We start from the raw sequence: 17,826 nt of genomic DNA, 5'->3' as shown, positions 1-17,826 counted from the left end.
CCGTGATTTTACGGGTTCTTCAACTAGTTTAAAGTAAAATTGTAAAAAAATAAAAATAAAAAAACTTTGAAATGGTAAACAGGATAGTATTATGCAACAGATGGAGTATATGAATCAAATGTTTAGATCTACATTTAGGTCTCATGTAATTTAGAACATTAAGGCCTGTTAATAAAATACTTTAATTGGAGTAAGTATATAAATTGTAGAATTTTTAGGAAATAATTTTAGAACATATTTTGTACGGAGTAATTTTTAGGAAATTATTCTAGAGCAATTTTGTAAATTTTTAATCAAAGAACGAGTCTCATGCAAAAATAAAACCAGTATAAATACTTCCTTCACCTCCCTCCCGATCGGACGGACATCACTCTTTACCCTTTCCTGCAACGAACTGTCGTATCGAATCATCGTTCACAAAGAACCCTCTGTATCTACTCTTTCACGTCACCGATCTCAACATCCGTACATTTTCCGGCAACCGATAACTATCTACGCAGATCAATTATTTCGTAATGACGACCGACAACGGCGATGCGAAACCAGGCCGCTGCGCCTCTGTTTACAGTGATGTACAGACTAGCCGCCTTAACGTTACTCTTCCTCTTCCGTCCGTACTAAAATCCTCATTTGATGTTGTCGATGGACCTAAAAGTTCCGCTGCCGGCAATCCAGGTTCTCTTCGATCACACTCGCATTCATCATTATTTCAATTATATATAGACTACGATTTATCATTTATGTATATTATTCATATAAATATATTTCTGTCGAATTTGAATTGATGTTTTGCGTGATACGCATATGAACAGTTTTAGCTCAAGCTGATAGGCAATTACTCCATACAATTAGATTCATCTCTATTGTGATTTTTTGCTAAATAGAGTGACGATTTAAGTTATATATTTTCCAAAGTTACTCGTATTTATATGTATATTTCTATAGATATTAAATTTAATCGTATATATGCTGCCATTCGCTATGATGATAACCAATTTTAGAGGCTAATTGAGCACACGGTGATTATGAACAACAGTACTTGCGTTTTATATGTATATTTGGGATAATCATTCGCTTGAGCTGGTAAATTTCTGTATTTAGCATAGTCTACAAATTACAAATTATTTACGTGTGTGTGATTAGTACTTTTTTAACCTATGTTCATGTTATAGATTTTGCAGTGGTATCATCTGTATTATCTAATTTCTGATTTTCTGACCATATCTGTTTGTGGAGTATTTCATATTGCGTATTCTCAAATATTTACGTGCTACACAGACGAAATCGCAAAGCTCTTTCCGAATCTGTTTGGGCAGCCGTCAGCGTCCTTGAAGGAAGGAGGCTCATTACCAGAGAAGAGTCTAAAGATTGGTGTTGTTCTATCTGGAGGACAGGCTCCTGGTGGACACAACGTGATTTCTGGGATTTTCGGTGAGCAAATTGCTGAGTTGAATATGTTTATTAATATTTTTTTTAAGGAAATAACGTCTTATGTTTTAATTGTAACCTGCTGATCAGTTCACTTATTGTTTTAATCTAACCGTGCGTTGTGGACTAAAGACTACTTACAGAATAGGACCCAAGGTAGCATGATGTATGGATTCAGGGGTGGCCCGGCTGGAGTTATGAAATCTAAGTATGTCAACTTGACCAATGAATTTGTCTATCCATACAGAAATCAGGTAATGTTTAAATTAGTGCAGGCTAGCACAAAAGATGTATTTAATGCAACTGTTTAATGTTTTTACTGGTTGTGATTATGTAACTACATTCATATATTACTTAAGCCCATACACCACTCAAGTGGTATTGGGTTATGTTGTTTTTGTATTCATATATTACTTAAGCTGTAGATTGTGATTCATATGGTTTTATTTCAACTTTGTGCTTAGACTGTATGAAATCATTGTAAATTATAGGGTGGCTTTGATATGATCTGCAGTGGAAGGGACAAGATTGAAACACCTGAGCAGGTTATAAACATTTCAGGTTGCAATGTTTTGAAGTACTATTCCTAGTTTGTTAATGAAAAATTAATTTGTGCAGTTTCAAGAAGCACGGGAAACAGTTACAAAGCTTGATTTGGATGGACTCGTCGTCATTGGAGGGGATGACTCCAATACAAATGCTTGCCTGCTAGCAGAAAACTTTAGGTCTGTTATGTTTTGGTTACTGCTCAACTTGATGTACATCTTTTAACCGTAGGATACATTTTGTAATATTGGTATTTTTTAACCTTTTGAAGGGCTAATGACTTAAAAACTCGGGTGATTGGATGCCCGAAGACCATTGATGGTGACTTGAAGTGCAAAGAAGTTCCAACAAGCTTCGGATTTGACACCGCATGCAAGGTAAAAAAAATCTTTGTACCAAATCGCATTAATGGATTTTTTTTACAAGGCTAATTATGCAAGGTTTTCATTTAATTGAAATGTAGATATATTCAGAAATGATTGGAAATTTGATGGTAGATGCACGTTCAACTGGAAAATATTATCACTGTAAGCGAGCATATGTTATCCATTTAAGTTTGTTAAACTAGTAATCGTGTTGTATTTGAAGTTACTAATCATTACATTGTGTCTTCCCACCCACCACCACATCATTTCCATCATCCCTTTCTTGTCCTTAAAGAGTATATAACAACTAATCTCCTGATTTCGTATTAAATTGAATTGCATGCCTGACCTACTTGATGATAATTCCTATCTTGGATTTATTTCATACTTTCACAATTTTCCCAACGCACTGCAGTTGATTACTCCTATGTTATCTTGTTTCAAACTATAAATTACTTTCATTCTCTTCATATCTGCAGTTGTAAGGTTAATGGGCCGCGCTGCATCACACATTACTCTTGAATGTGCTTTGCAGACTCATCCAAACATAACAATCATTGGAGAAGAGGTAGCCTATTTTTTGTTGTCTTACATCATTTGATAAATGGCTTATCTTCTTAAGTAACTATAGTCCAATCAGTAAATTCAGTCTCGTCCTTAGCTTTCAAGTTATAAGACTAAGTCTGTAACTACGTGTATGTGTATGTGATATGCATGTTTTATCTCTTTTGTTGCAGGTTGCTGAACAAAAGCAGACAGTAAAAAATGTTACAGATTATATAACAAATATAATCTGTAAGCGTGCAGATGCAGGTTACAATTATGGTATTATCCTCATCCCAGAAGGTCTGATTGATTTCATTCCAGAGGTATTTGAATCTAAACTTGAAAGAACGTTTGGAACTAATCTAATATTGACTGTCATTTATCATTTATTGGTGTTATCTTGCATTGTTATGATCTGCAGGTGCAACAACTTATTGCAGAACTGAATGAAATTTTAGCTCATGATGTTGTTGATCAAGAAGGTGCATGGAAAAAGAAACTTAGGAGCCAATCTCATGAACTTTTCGAGATACTACCGAAAGCAATTCAAGAACAACTTCTTCTTGAAAGAGATCCTCATGGAAATGTGCAGGTATTATGGTGCTTCAATGTTGCTGCACAGTTTGGTTATTTGATAATCATGCTCGATTCACTTTTTACCAGTTTATTGGACTGCAATTGTACAGGTTGCAAAAATAGAAACTGAAAAGATGCTCATTCAAATGGTGGAAGCTGAACTAGAGAGTAGGAAAAAGGCTGGTACTTATAACAAGGATTTCAAAGGCCAGCCACACTTTTTTGGGTAAGAAATATTCTTTATTTGCTTTTGAAAAAAAAAAAAAAAAAAAAAAAAAAAAAAAACCTTATTATATTTGTTTACTTTTTATGCAGTTATGAAGGTAGATGTGGGTTGCCTTCTAATTTTGACTCAAACTACTGCTATGCTTTGGGTTATGGTGCTGCAGCTCTGCTACATTCTGGGAAGACAGGATTAATTTCTTCGGTTGGTTTTTAATCTTGTTTTATCTTCATGAATTATTTACTTAACTTTAATTGATTTTCTTCTGTCATTTTCTTCGTTCTAAATTTTGTATGGTTTCTTAAACAAATTTAGGTAGGAAATTTGGGAGCTCCGGTTGAAGATTGGACTGTAGGTGGGACAGCGTTGACATCTTTAATGGATGTTGAGAGGAGACATGGTATCTATTTATCCTTTAGTTGCTCATCTTTAGTATCCGTTTACTCCATTCTGGTTAAAGAAGAAAATCAAACGAGAATCCTGTGTATATTTTTTTCGTTTTCTTTACCAACATCTTAATATCAGAATCTTTTTGCAGGCAAGTTCAAGCCTGTGATTAAGAAAGCAATGGTGGAACTTGAAGGTAATAAATTCTTTGTTAGCTACTTACCTTGATAAAAAAACTGATTTCGTCATGGTGTTTGTGTAAACATATATTGTCAATATTAAATATTACTGTAATATATTTGTTAATTCAGGTGCTCCTTTCAAGAAGTTTGCGTCTATGCGTGATGACTGGTCTATAAAGAATCGCTACATTAATCCCGGTATATTCAGCAAACTCGCATCTTGTCATCTCATAGATCAGCAATTTTATTTAATTTTCTAAATGATGATTCTAATCTCTAGTTTGAATTGCAGGTCCTGTTCAGTTTGTTGGTTCTTCATCTGATGATATCAATCACACCCTAAGGTTGGAACTCGGAGCCCAAGCGTAGGTCAAGTCTCTTGACGGATCCTCTCATTCATACTGAGAATTTTCATATTTGCCATTTTTGGAACCAATGATCTATCTTAGTGTAGTTGCTCATAATTAATACCATACATAACATGCCATTTTGTTGACATTAACTCGAGAAATTTTCTCGAGAAATTTTGTTTGGTCATTTTTTAAATCGTTTAAAGAAGCTGCACTGATTCTAAAATTCCACAATAGTTGTTTACATAGAACTATGCATGCAGGGGACGACACCTTTTACTTCCCATACAAAAACCTAGGCAACTAGACCACTCTTATCCATGACACCCGTCATGGAACTACATTGATGCCACCTCAGGGTCACCTCAGCAGCTTCTTCCAACCACATTCCCAACCACATTCACTAACATCCATCACACCCACCACATTGACCCCACTTCCAATATTAATTATTTTATTATTCTTAATTATTATTACTATTATTAATATTTATATTTATATTTTAAAATTTAAAAAAAAAAATCAAACTCAAACGGCTATAAAATGAACCGTTTTTTTTTTTTTTTTTAAAACGGCTACTTTTTCACACTCTCTATATAAACAACCATTCTATTAGCCGAAATATATCATATCCCTGATTTGTAGGGATATTAGTTTGACATATTAGTTTGACATATTATATTAATGCTAAAGTCAATAATGTGTAGCTATCAAATATATCATATCCCTGATTTGTAGGGATATTAGTTTGACATTTGACACAAACCTCATGTATTTATACGACCATTGGGATGTAATGCAAATCACAGAAAATTCATAAACTAACATGGTATCAGTAGGTTCTTTCCTTTTTCTCTCATCTTTAATTACCTCATCTTTCTAACTACTCACCACCTTTCCACCTCTCAAGACAGTCACCCATCAAGATCACACACATGCATGTGTTTACAAATTCAAGTAACACCATCACAAATTAATTTATTCCATATCATCTTCTAAATGGCTGACAAATTTCATCCTGCCTTATCAATCTCCAACATCAAAAACCTAATTCCTATCACTCTTGACATCAAAGATGCTCAATATAATTCTTGGACTCAACTCTTTAAAATACATTGTAAAGCCTATGATGTTCTGGATCACATCATTCCACCATCACCATCACCAGACTCGTCATCCACCATCAGGACAGACACCACCAAAGATGCACTCTGGCATCGTTTAGATGTCGTAGTCCTTCAATGGATATATGGCACCATATCTACTGATCTATTGAGCAACATACTTGAATATGAATCCACTGCAGCCAATGCGTGGACTCGTTTGGAGAACACTTTTCAAGACAATAAAAACTCTCGAGCACTATATCTTCAAAGACAATTCAATACTCTTCGTCTTGATGACTTCCCAAATTGTGCAGCTTACTGTCAAGAAATCAAAGTCATTGCCGATCAACTTCGTAATGTTGGAGATAAAGTCTCAGACAGTCGTATGGTATTACAATTGATTGCAGGTTTGAACGATAACTTCGACACGGTTGGCACCTATTTCACCCAATTGACCGATCTCCCCTCCTTTTATGAAGCAAGATCAAAGCTACTATTAGAAGAAATCCGTAAAAAGAAACAACCAAGTTTTAATTCGAACAATAATGAGGCGGCACTCATCTCTACTGCAATTTCAAATCCCGCTGTTACCAACCATTCTCCTCCGCCAACTGATCGGAATCGCAATCCGAATAACAATCAAACCTACCAGTATAATAGCAATCGTGGTCGTGGTACCACTTATCGAGGTAGAAACAATCATGGCCGAGGTAGATTTTTTTTCCAAATTCGCCTGCTCAAAATTAGAATAGTTACCCTCCCTGGTTCTATTCTCAACCACCTTGGGCTTCTTCTTCACAATGGACTGCTCCACCATGCCCTTATCCCACATCAGCTTGGGCTCGTCCCAATACCAGCAACAATTCAAATCAGGCTGGGATTTTAGGTCCAAGGCCTACGCATGCCAATTACTCAACCAGCTCAATTTCTTCAGGTTACTGTCCAACAGACATTGATAGTGCTATGCACACCATGACCCTTAATCCTCCCGATGATACATGGTACATGGACACCGGAGCTACTTCTCATATGACCACGAATTCGGGTAATCTCGAGTCTTATTATCCCTTAAGGCAACGTAAAAATATTATTGTCGGTAATGGCCATGGCATTCCTATTCACGGTTTTGGTCACTCAAAACTTTCTAACCCCTCTCGTCACTTTACTTACAAAATATCCTTCATTCCCCTAATCTTATTAAAAATCTTATTTATGTTCGTCGTTTATCAACTGATAATAATATTTCCTTGGAATTTGATCCTTTTGGTTTTACTGTGAAGGATTTTTCGCAGGGCACACCGGTTCTGAGATGTAATAGTACGGGTGATCTATATCCTATTACTAACACAATGCTGCAACACCTCACCAAACCCTCTACTTTTGCTGCTTTATCTCCAAACATATGGCATCACCGTCTAGGACATCCAGGCGATGAAATCATACGTTCTCTCAGTAATAAAAAGTTTATTTCTTGTAATAAACAATCTTTGAATTCTATTTGTCAATCTTGCGTGTTTGGTAAACAAATTAAATTGCCATTTATTTCTTCGCTCTCTACTACTTTATTGCCCTTTGATATAATCCATAGTGATATATGGACATCTCCGGTTCCAAGCACAGCCGGACATCGTTACTACATACTTTTCTTAGATAACCACACAAATTTTCTGTGGACATATCCCTTAGTTAATAAATCTGATGTCTTCTCAACCTTTCTCAAATTTAGTAAATATATTCAAACACAATTTGAAAAACCTATAAAAACCTTTCAATGCGACAATGGAACCGAATATAATAACAAAAACTTTCATCAATTTTGTGATACCAATGGGATGCAATTTCGCTTCTCTTGTCCATATTCCTCCCCACAAAACGAAAAATTCGAACGAAAAATACGTGCCATAAACAATATTATGCGCACCATTTTATCCCATGCTTCTCTTCCTTTATCCTTTTGGCCTCATGCTCTTCAAATGGCCACTTACATCTTAAACATATTACCAACAAAAACCCTAAACCTTCGCTCTCCAACTCAATGTCTCTATAACCGTATCCCAACTTACTCTCACTTACGAACATTCGGATGTTTATGTTATCCGTTACTACCGTCACACACCCTTAATGAACTTCAATCACGCTCCATTCCTTGTATCTTTCTCTGCTATCCGCCAAATCACCGTGGCTACAAATGCTATGATTTATCAACCAACAAATTCATTATCTCTCGCAACGTTATCTTCGATGAAACAAATTTCCCATTCTCTACTATTCAAAATACCACGCCTCCTGACTATAAATTACTCACAAACACAATTCATCCCTCTTTTTACACCCCTCACTACCTCACAACTCAGCCCACTACCACTCCACTCCCTATATCTCCTAGCAGCCCATAAAATTTGTCAACTTCTCCTACTCCTAATTCGCCATCTTCTGGTCAGTCCTCTCCTACAAATTCGACATCCTCTGATCAAATCTCTACTCAAAATTCTTCTACTGACTCTCATACACACACGCCACCACCTACTCGAACCATTACTACCCGTAGCATGACGGGTATTTACAAACCAAAAGTACCATTCAATCTTTCTTCCATCACAGCTCTATCACCTATTCCTCGCTCCCCTAAAGACGCCATATCCGATCCCAATTGGAACATGGCCATGACCGATGAATACAATGCCTTAATGGATAATAATACTTGGGTGCTTGTCCCGCAGACACCTAATATGCATGTTATTCGTAGTATGTGGATTTTCAGGCACAAAATGAAATTGGATGGCTCACTTGAACGGTACAAAGCTCGGTTAGTCGATGATGGCCGATCACAAACAGTTGGCATTGATTGTTACGAGACATTTAGTCCGGTTGTCAAGCCGGCCACCATAAGACTCGTGTTATCCATTGCTCTCTATAAATCGTGGAATATCAATCAACTAGATGTCAAAAATGCTTTTCTTCATGGTTCTTTAAACGAAACAGTCTATATGTATCAAACATATGGGTTTTGAGATTCGAGTAAACCAGATCATGTTTGTTTGTTAAAGCGTTCATTATATGGCTTAAAACAAGCGCCTCGCGCGTGGTACCAACGTTTCGCCACTTTTGCTTCCTCTATTGGATTCTCTCATAGTAAGTCGGATCACTCACTTTTTATATATAATCGAGGACACGAAACTGTATTTTTACTACTATATATAGATGATATTATATTAGTCACCTCTTCAAAATAGTTACGCACTACATTAATGTCTCTATTTGCACATGAATTTGCCATGAAGGACTTGGGATCTCTTAACTATTTCTTGGGTATTTCGGTTACTCGTAATGAACATGGGCTCTTCTTAAGTCAAGAAAAATATGGCAAAGATATTATCAGTCGCGCCGGAATGACAAACTGCAAAAGCGTTAAAACTCTGGTTGACATCAATGGCAAAATGAGTTCCACAAATGGTCCTTCCTATTCAGACCCGACCGAATTTCGTAGCCTAGCAGGGGCACTACAATACTTAGCCTTCACACGACCCGACATCTCATATGTAGTTCAACAAATTTGTTTACACATGCACGATCCGAAAGAGCACCATATGCAAGCACTACGCCGCATAATCCGGTACATTCGTGGTACTATTTCACATGGGCTACAATTGACAAAAAGCTCACTATCATCTTTAGTGTGTTACACAGATGCAGATTGGGGTAGTTGTCCTGACACGCGACGCTCAACATCTGGTTATTGTGTATTTTTAGGAGGCAATCTCGTCTCGTGGTCCGCTAAACGTCAACCTACCATTTCCCGATCCAAAGCCGAATATCGAGGTGTAGCAAATGTTGTGTCCGAATCCTGTTGGCTTCGTAATATCCTGTTAGAACTTCATTATCCTCTACCAAAGGCCACCATTGTGTTTTGTGATAATGTTAGTGCAATTTTTCTTTCCGGTAATCCAGTGCAACATCAACGAACGAAACACATAGAAATGGATATCCACTTTGTTCGTGAAAAAGTCGCGCGTGGACAGATTCGTGTACTTCATGTTCCCACTAGATTTCAGATAGCAGATATCTTCACTAAGGGTTTACCTCGTGTACTATTTGAAGAATTCAGGACCAGTTTGAACGTCCGCTCGCTCTCCCGCTCCAACTGAGGGGCTGTATTAGGCGAAATATATCATATCCCTGATTTGTAGGGATATTAGTTTGACATATTAGTTTGACATATTATATTAATGCTAAAGTCAATAATGTGTAGCTATCAAATATATCATATCCCTGATTTGTAGGGATATTAGTTTGACATTTGACACAAACCTCATGTATTTATACGACCATTGGGATGTAATGCAAATCACAGAAAATTCATAAACTAACACATTCATAACTCCTTAAACACACAATTCCTCATCTTCTTCATTCTCATACTCAAACTCAAACAACTAAAAAAAAAAATGTTGACTACTCCCCCCATGATTGCTTCGTTCAACGTTTACTACTGTGGTAGTTTCGATTCGGAGTACAAAGTGTATGATTACGCTAGTGGAAAAAAGCTTAGGTTTTCCGAAATCGACATTCGTGACATCGGGTTAGAAACTTTATTAGCTTTCTTGAAGCAAAACAACACAATGATGTTATGTACTTTGAAGATGATTGTCTTCTCGAAATGTCGGCCAAGAGACTTCGGACTAAAGAAGCTTGGGACTTGATCAAAGAAACTCTCTCATGGCGTTCAAATGTGATATCTCTATATCTGGTTTATGAAGACTACTCTCCTCCTTGTAGTTCTGCTTACTACAGTGATGGTCAATTCTGGTCGGATGTTCCAACATCCCAAGAAGATTATGTATCATGTAACCGATGTGTTTGTGTTTGCGTTTGTGTTTGTATTTGTGATCGTCGTTTAAGTTTATTTTAATTCTGTTGTATTTCAAAAAATGTAACCGTTTGAAAATGTGTTTTGAATAAAAGTGTTGTTTAAAAAATAAACATTGCATTAAAGTTCAACACTACATTACATTAAATTAAACATTAAATTAAAGTACATGAAAAATAAAAACATAAAAAAAAATAAACTAGTCTTCGTCTTCATCTTCATACTCTTCTTCGACCTCGTCATCTTCATCTAATTGTGCATCAGTCACATGTTCGGGAATGCTTGAAGGTCCTGAACTTGGATCATAGTGTATACGGTTTTGGTGGAAGATTCCAAATATGTTTCAATAAGATTATCTCGAAGAAAATGATGACTGCCTTTATGATGTGGTAGCGGAGTGGTATAAAATAGTTATTAATTTTAGCAGAAAATACTATTAAATATGCTACAATTTTACACAAGTTATTTATTTATTTATCGAGTGGATATACTTAAACCTTGCTACAACACTTATAGGCAGTGTACCTAATCGTATTATAGTATAGTTTTTAGTAAGTCCGGTTCGTTCCACAGGGAAAGCTCGAGAAGTTTAACGCACACAAAATAGAAAAATAGAAAAATATATATCTATAAAGTAGTAGTATTATTATTATATAAAAGGGGGGTTTTTACCGTTTAATGACCGGTTTGTCGATTTTAAAACTTTAGTCGCAGTTAAAACCAAATGTAAAATATTAAAAATAAATACAAGACTTAAATTAAAGCATAAAGTAAATAACGATAATGAAATTGTGAATAATAAAAGTGCGATAAAATAAACTTGCGATAATTAAAAAGTACGATAATTAAAAGTGCAATACAATAACAATAAAAATGCGATAATTAGAAGTGCAATTAAATATAAAATAAAGGAAATTAAATATGAAATAAAAGAATTATGCTTATTTAAACTTCCGTAATCATGATGTTTGACGTGTTGATTTTAGTTTTATGCCCATGGGTTAATTGTCCTTTGTCCTGGATTATTTAATATGTCCGTCTGGTTTTTGTCCATAACAGTCCATCAGTCATAAATATAAAGTGCGAGTGTCCTCGTCAAATTATCCTTATACTCGAAGTTAAATATTCCAACTAATTGGGGATTTAAACTGTAACAAGATTTTAATACTTTGTTTAATAATTACACCAGGATGTCGACTGAGTGTAACCCAATGTTTTAATATTTTGTTATCAATTATACCAAGTGTCCTTTTGTACATAATTTCACCCCTGTTTTAATTATTCTAGTGGCTATTAATCCATTCCCGTGTCCGGTTAAATGAACGATTATTCGTACATATAAATACCCCGCCCATCGTGTCCGATCGAGTGTATATGATAATTTATAGGGACGCCCAATTGTAAATATTTATATTAACATTAACAAACTATCATTTAGTTAAACAAATATAAAGCCTATTAATAGCTCATAGTCTAATTTCCACAAGTGTCGTTCTTTTGTCCAAACCCCAATTATGGTACAAAGCCTAATTACCCAATTTTAGTAATTAGCCCAACATCATGATTACTTCGTTTTAAATAAGCATAATAATAACTTAGCTACGAGACATTAAATTAAAAAGGAAAGACATAACTTACAGTGGTGATTAATTTGGTAGTGTTACACGGACAGAGTTCTGACTTAAAACCCGTAATTTATTTATTACATAACTAAATTATTATTATTATTAAAATTAAAATTAAAATTATATTATAAATATATATGATACGTTTACATATTAAAGAGAGAGATTGAAATCGAATTGAAAAAGGGGTGAAAAATCAATTAGAATTCGTTTTCTTTTATAGACGAATTTTGAATTGAAATTTTCACTTATGACCCCTTAACTATGCTCAATTAACAACTTTTTATTATTTAATATTATTCTTATTATGAATTATTTAAATATTATATTTTATTCTTGTGCATAGTTGACTCGTAATTTTTACACCGTTGCGTCGAGCGTTGAGAGTTGGTTCATGTCCCGGTTCCGGATTTTCGAACGTCCTTGCGTACTATTTTATATCGTGTACTTTGGGTTTTGTAACTTGTACTCTTGTCATTTTTAGACGTTCCTCATCAATAATTTGAACCTTTTTGATTGTATCTTGTACTTTTTAGCATTTTGGACCTTTTTGTCTTCAAATCTTCGTTTTCGCCTTTTGTCTTCGCACTTATTAAATATAAACGAATATTACTTGAAAATGGAAAAATTGCAACTAAAAACTTGTCATTCTTGGGGGATAATGCTATGAAATATATGTTCCTTTTTAGCCTTATCAATATCCCCACACTTGAGCGTTGCTTGTCCTCAAGCAATACAGTCTTGAAAAACACTTGAATCACTTCTTTATTCTTCACACTTTGTACATCAGTGATTTCAATACGGCGGTATGAACAATGGTAGTAACCATAGAACCATGGTTAAAGGTGGGTGTGTCATCCACAGTTGCCTCGGGTTTAGGTCAACGACACTTTCAATCAAATAGCCGATTTACTTTCGGTTTCCAAAGCAAAGTGCACATTAGAAAGGTGGTTTACAGTCCCACATGACTATAAAAATGTAGATCCTTTAGGAAATTAGATCTTTATGAAAACATTTGATCTTTTTGAAAATTCATTCTAGCTTTCACCCTAGATAAGTTTTCTGATTTGACCCACCCTTCGTATTGCAAAATATATTTGTGGATCAATATTTTGGCTAAAACTTTTAGGCTCGTGTAATCCACTGCTATCCCGGTATCGGAAAGCACACATCCAGTTTACTTGTTCCGTATATTACCTTTCGGTAAACTACCATCCGGTTGTAAAGGAAAGCGATGAACAAGAAACTGTTAAGGCAATGTCCAATGACATGCAGGTGTTTATGGTCTTTTTTAACGTGTCGGATGCTAGTACTATCCTTGGTAGGAGCAATAGTAAAGATCATCCTATAATTTTTTCGGTCTGGCACAAGGTCCTGTCTTTGACCATGCTATGCAACCACCGTTCTTACGGTTGACACCCGATTTGGTTCAGGTGACCTAATGAATTCCAGGTGAATTCCTAGGATTTTACGTTCAATGGTAATGAACGCATTGAAAATGGGTTTTCAGAAAACAAATCGGTTTGTAATTTTGATCAAAGTATTTTCTCGTTCAAGCTCGAGTATAGATATCATTGAATTCCATGAGTTTAAATTCTCAATCTTTAAGGTCAATCTCAAGGATTGAGTAATATCAGGCTTAAAAGCTGATTTTTAATCTTTAAGGAGATTATCCTTTCTGGGGATCTGATTCATTAGTCTTATCAAGCTAATTTGCACGGTGCCTCCCTGATGTCGTACGAGGTGTATATAAAATAGTTTATATTTTACTAGTAAAAACTATTAAATACGATACAATTTTACACAAGATATTTATTTATTTATAGATTGGATATACTTAAACCTTGCTACAACACTTATAGGCAGTGTACCTAATCGTACAGTAGTGTAGTTTTTAGTAAGTCCGGTTCGTTCCACAGGGAAATCTTTAAACAAAGCTCAACGCTATATTAGTTTACTTTTATAAAAAATACAAATATATATATAAGTAATATTATTATTATGAAGGGGGTTTTTACCGTTTAATGACCGGTTTGTCGATTTTAAGACTTTAGTCGCAGTTAAAACCTAATGTAAAATATAAAATAAATACAAGACTTAAATTAAAGCGTAAAGTAAATAACGATAATGAAATTGCGAATAATAAAAATGCGATAAAATAAAATTGCGATAATTAAAAAGTACGATAATTAAAAGTGCGATTAAATAACAATAAATAAAAGTGCGATAATTAAAAGTGCAATTAAATATAAAATAAAGGAAATTAAATATGAAATAAAAGAATTATGCTTATTTAAACTTCCGTAATCATGATGTTTGACGTGTTGATTTTAGTTTTATGCCCATGGGTTAATTGTCCTTTGTCCTGGATTATTTAATATGTCCGTCTGGTTTTTGTCCATAACAGTCCATCAGTCATAAATATAAATTGCAAGTGTCCTTGTCAAATTATTATTATACCCGAAGATAAATATTCCAACTAATTGGGGATTCGAATTGTAACAAGGTTTTAATACTTTGTTTAATGAATACACCAGGTTATCGACTGCGTGTAAACCAAGGTTTTACTACTTTGTTAACAATTACACCAATTACCCTTGAATGTAATTTCACCCCTGTTTTAATTATTCTAGTGGCTATTAATCCATTCCCGTGTCCGGTTAAATGAACGATTATTCGTACATATAAATACCCCGCCCATCGTGTCCGATCGAGTGTATATGGTAATTTATAGGGACGCCCAATTGTAAATCTTTATATTAACATTAACAAACTTTCATTTAATTAAACAAATATAAAGCCCATTAATAGCCCATAGTCTAATTTCCACAAGTGTCGTTCTTTTGTCCAAACCCCAATTATGGTACAAAGCCCAATTACCCAATTTTAGTAATTAGCCCAACATCATGATTACTTCGTTTTAAATAAGCATAATAATAACTTAGCTACGAGACATTAATATAAAAAGGTTGAACATAACTTACAATGATTAAAAATAGCGTAGCGTTACACGGACAGAATTTCGACTTACACCCTTACAACATTCGCTAACATACCCTTATTATTAAAATTAAAATTAAAATATAAATTATATATATATATATCGTATATATTGAGAGAAGATATATATTTTTGTGTTTAAAACTCGGCAGAAAACTGGCTTTATATAGGACCTGACCAGCATTTTCACTCCATGCGACTCGCATGGATTTTGTGCCTCTGGCCATGCGAGTCGCATGGCCACCCTGGATCCAGCCAAATTGGTTTGTTTTCTTCTTGCCGACGTAATATAATAATAATATATAATATAATATATAATTATATATAATTATATATATATTATATTATATTCTTGTGCATAGTAGACTAGATATTTTTGGTCCGTTGCGTCGGGCGTTTCTTCTTGGCTCAGGTCCCGGTTCCGGATTTTCGGACGTCTTCGCGTATTATTTTATATCGCGTACTTTGCGTCTTGTAACTTGTACTCTTGTTATTTTGAGACGTTCCTCATCAATAATTTGAACCTTTTTGATTGAATCTTGTACTTTTTAGCTTTTTGGACCTTTCCGTCTTCAATTTGTCGAATCTGCCTTTTATCTTCACTTTTTAATATTTAAACGAATAGTGCTTGTAAATCGAACAATATCAACTAAAATCTTGTCTTTCTTGGGAAATAATGCTGTAAAATATGTGTTCATTTTTAGCCTTATCAATATTCCCACACTTAAGCGTTGCTTGTCCTCAAGCAATATAGTCTTGAAACACTTGAATCACTTCTTTATTCTTCACACTTTGTACATAAGTGACTTCAATACAGCGGTATAAACAATGATAGTAACGATGTGGTTAAAGGTGGGTGTGTCTTTTTATGGTTGCCTCGGGTTTAGGTCAACGACACTGGCAATCAAATAGCCGATTTACTTTCGGTTTCCAAAGCAAAGTGCACATTTGAAAGGCGGTTTACAGTCCCACATGACTATGAAAATGTAGATCCTTAAGGAAATTGGATCTTTATGAAAACATTTGATCTTTTGAAAATTCAAGCTAGATTTTACCCTAGACAAGTTTTCTGATTTAATCCATTCTTTGGTGTTGCAAAATATATTTGTGGATCAATATTTTGGCTTAAAACTTTTAGGTTCGTGTAATCCACTGCTATCCTGGTATCGGAAAGCACACATCCAGTTTACTTGTTCCGTATATTACCTTTCGGTAAACTACCGTCCGGTTGTAAAGGAAAGCGATGAACAAGAAACTGTTAAGGCAATGTCCAGTGACATGCAGATGATTATGGTCTTTTTAACGTGTCGGATGCTAGAACTATCCTTGGTAGGAGCAATAGTAAAGATCATCCTTTAATTTTTCGGTCTGGCACAAGGTCCTGTCTCCGACCATGCTATGCAACCACCGTTCTTACGGTTGACATCCGATTTAGTTCAGGTGACCTAATGAATTCCAGATGAATTCCTAGGATTTTACGTTCAATGGTAATGAACGCATTGAAAATGGGTTTTCAGAAAACAAATCGGTTTGTATTTTTGATCAAAATATTTTCTCGTTCAAGCTCGAGTTTAGATATCATCGAATTCCATGAGTTTGTAATTCTCAATCTTTAAGGTCAATCTCAAGGATTGAGTAATATCAGGCTTAAAAGCTGATTTTTGATCTTTAAAGGAGATTATCCTTTCTGGGGATCTGATTCATTAGTCTTATCAAGCTAATTTGCACGGTGCCTCCCCATTGTACGAGATAAATCCTTCTCATGGTTAGGATAAATCTGACCACTTGGCGACCCTGTTTAATGCTGAGGTCCGTGGATTTCCTGCTGATTTTAGGGATGACTTTTCTAGATTTTTCGTCAACCTACAGCTGGTCTGGACGACAACTTCATGACCTAAATCAAGAAGCGCGTGTCTTTTTCGGAAGACTTTACTTCCTTTTAATGATGGAATTGATTCATCGTGTAGATCCATCTCTTCTTTTCTTTTATCGGGTAAAACAGTTTAGTTTAGTCCAAAGCAAAAGTATTTTCAGTTATTTGTTACAGATATATGTGACATATGTTTAAAATAACTTGGTAAATTTTCCCACACTTGGCTTTTATTTTCCTTTTTATCGTCCTCTATTTCATTTTAAATGAATTTTAACATTTTAGTTTGTTTCTCAATTTATGTCCTTTCCGAGGTAACAATAATTTCGGTGTTAAAACCTAGTTTTATCGTTCATTTTAAAATTTTTTACTATAATTGGGTAGTTAGTATATAAGACTAGGGCTGTTCCTTGTTATCGGAGAGCACTAGATTCTAACACAACTACTGCGTTACTAGCATTTTTAATGGTAACCAAGTGTTTAAATCAAAATCTGAAAGAATTTAACCCCTTCCCACACTTAAGATCTTGCAATGCCCTCATTTGCAAGAAATCAGAAACAATTTAAATTATTGAGGGTTATTAGCGTAGAAAAATGATTAAATTTTACCAAAGTTTCAAACATATTGTCGTTTGATTGTTGAATGATAAATGGTGCACGTCATTTGTTCATTCCGTCTTGTTGTTATTTCACATATATTTTGCATCTTGTCGTCAAAATTACTTGCTTTTGCTGAAGTTAATGCCAGTCTTTGA

The 17,826-nt window shown here is 34.9% G+C and overlaps 1 protein-coding gene across 1 annotated transcript; it reads left to right on the top strand.

Moving 5' to 3' along the window:
* The first annotated feature begins 515 nt into the window (after positions 1-515).
* LOC139890988 (pyrophosphate--fructose 6-phosphate 1-phosphotransferase subunit beta-like) lies at positions 516-4,622 on the top strand. The gene is made up of 16 exons (XM_071873923.1): positions 516-675; positions 1,279-1,431; positions 1,561-1,682; positions 1,920-1,973; positions 2,047-2,153; positions 2,246-2,351; positions 2,438-2,501; positions 2,819-2,907; positions 3,077-3,208; positions 3,307-3,477; positions 3,572-3,687; positions 3,777-3,888; positions 4,000-4,084; positions 4,223-4,267; positions 4,383-4,451; positions 4,546-4,622. The coding sequence occupies exons 1-16, from the start codon at positions 516-518 to the stop codon at positions 4,620-4,622; spliced, it is 1,662 nt and encodes a 553-aa protein (XP_071730024.1).
* The last annotated feature ends 13,204 nt before the right edge of the window (positions 4,623-17,826 follow it).

The sequence above is a fragment of the Rutidosis leptorrhynchoides genome, chromosome 2 (assembly GCF_046630445.1).
Source record: "Rutidosis leptorrhynchoides isolate AG116_Rl617_1_P2 chromosome 2, CSIRO_AGI_Rlap_v1, whole genome shotgun sequence".
NCBI lineage: Eukaryota > Viridiplantae > Streptophyta > Magnoliopsida > Asterales > Asteraceae > Rutidosis > Rutidosis leptorrhynchoides.
This window is presented reverse-complemented; position numbering and strand designations above follow the sequence as displayed.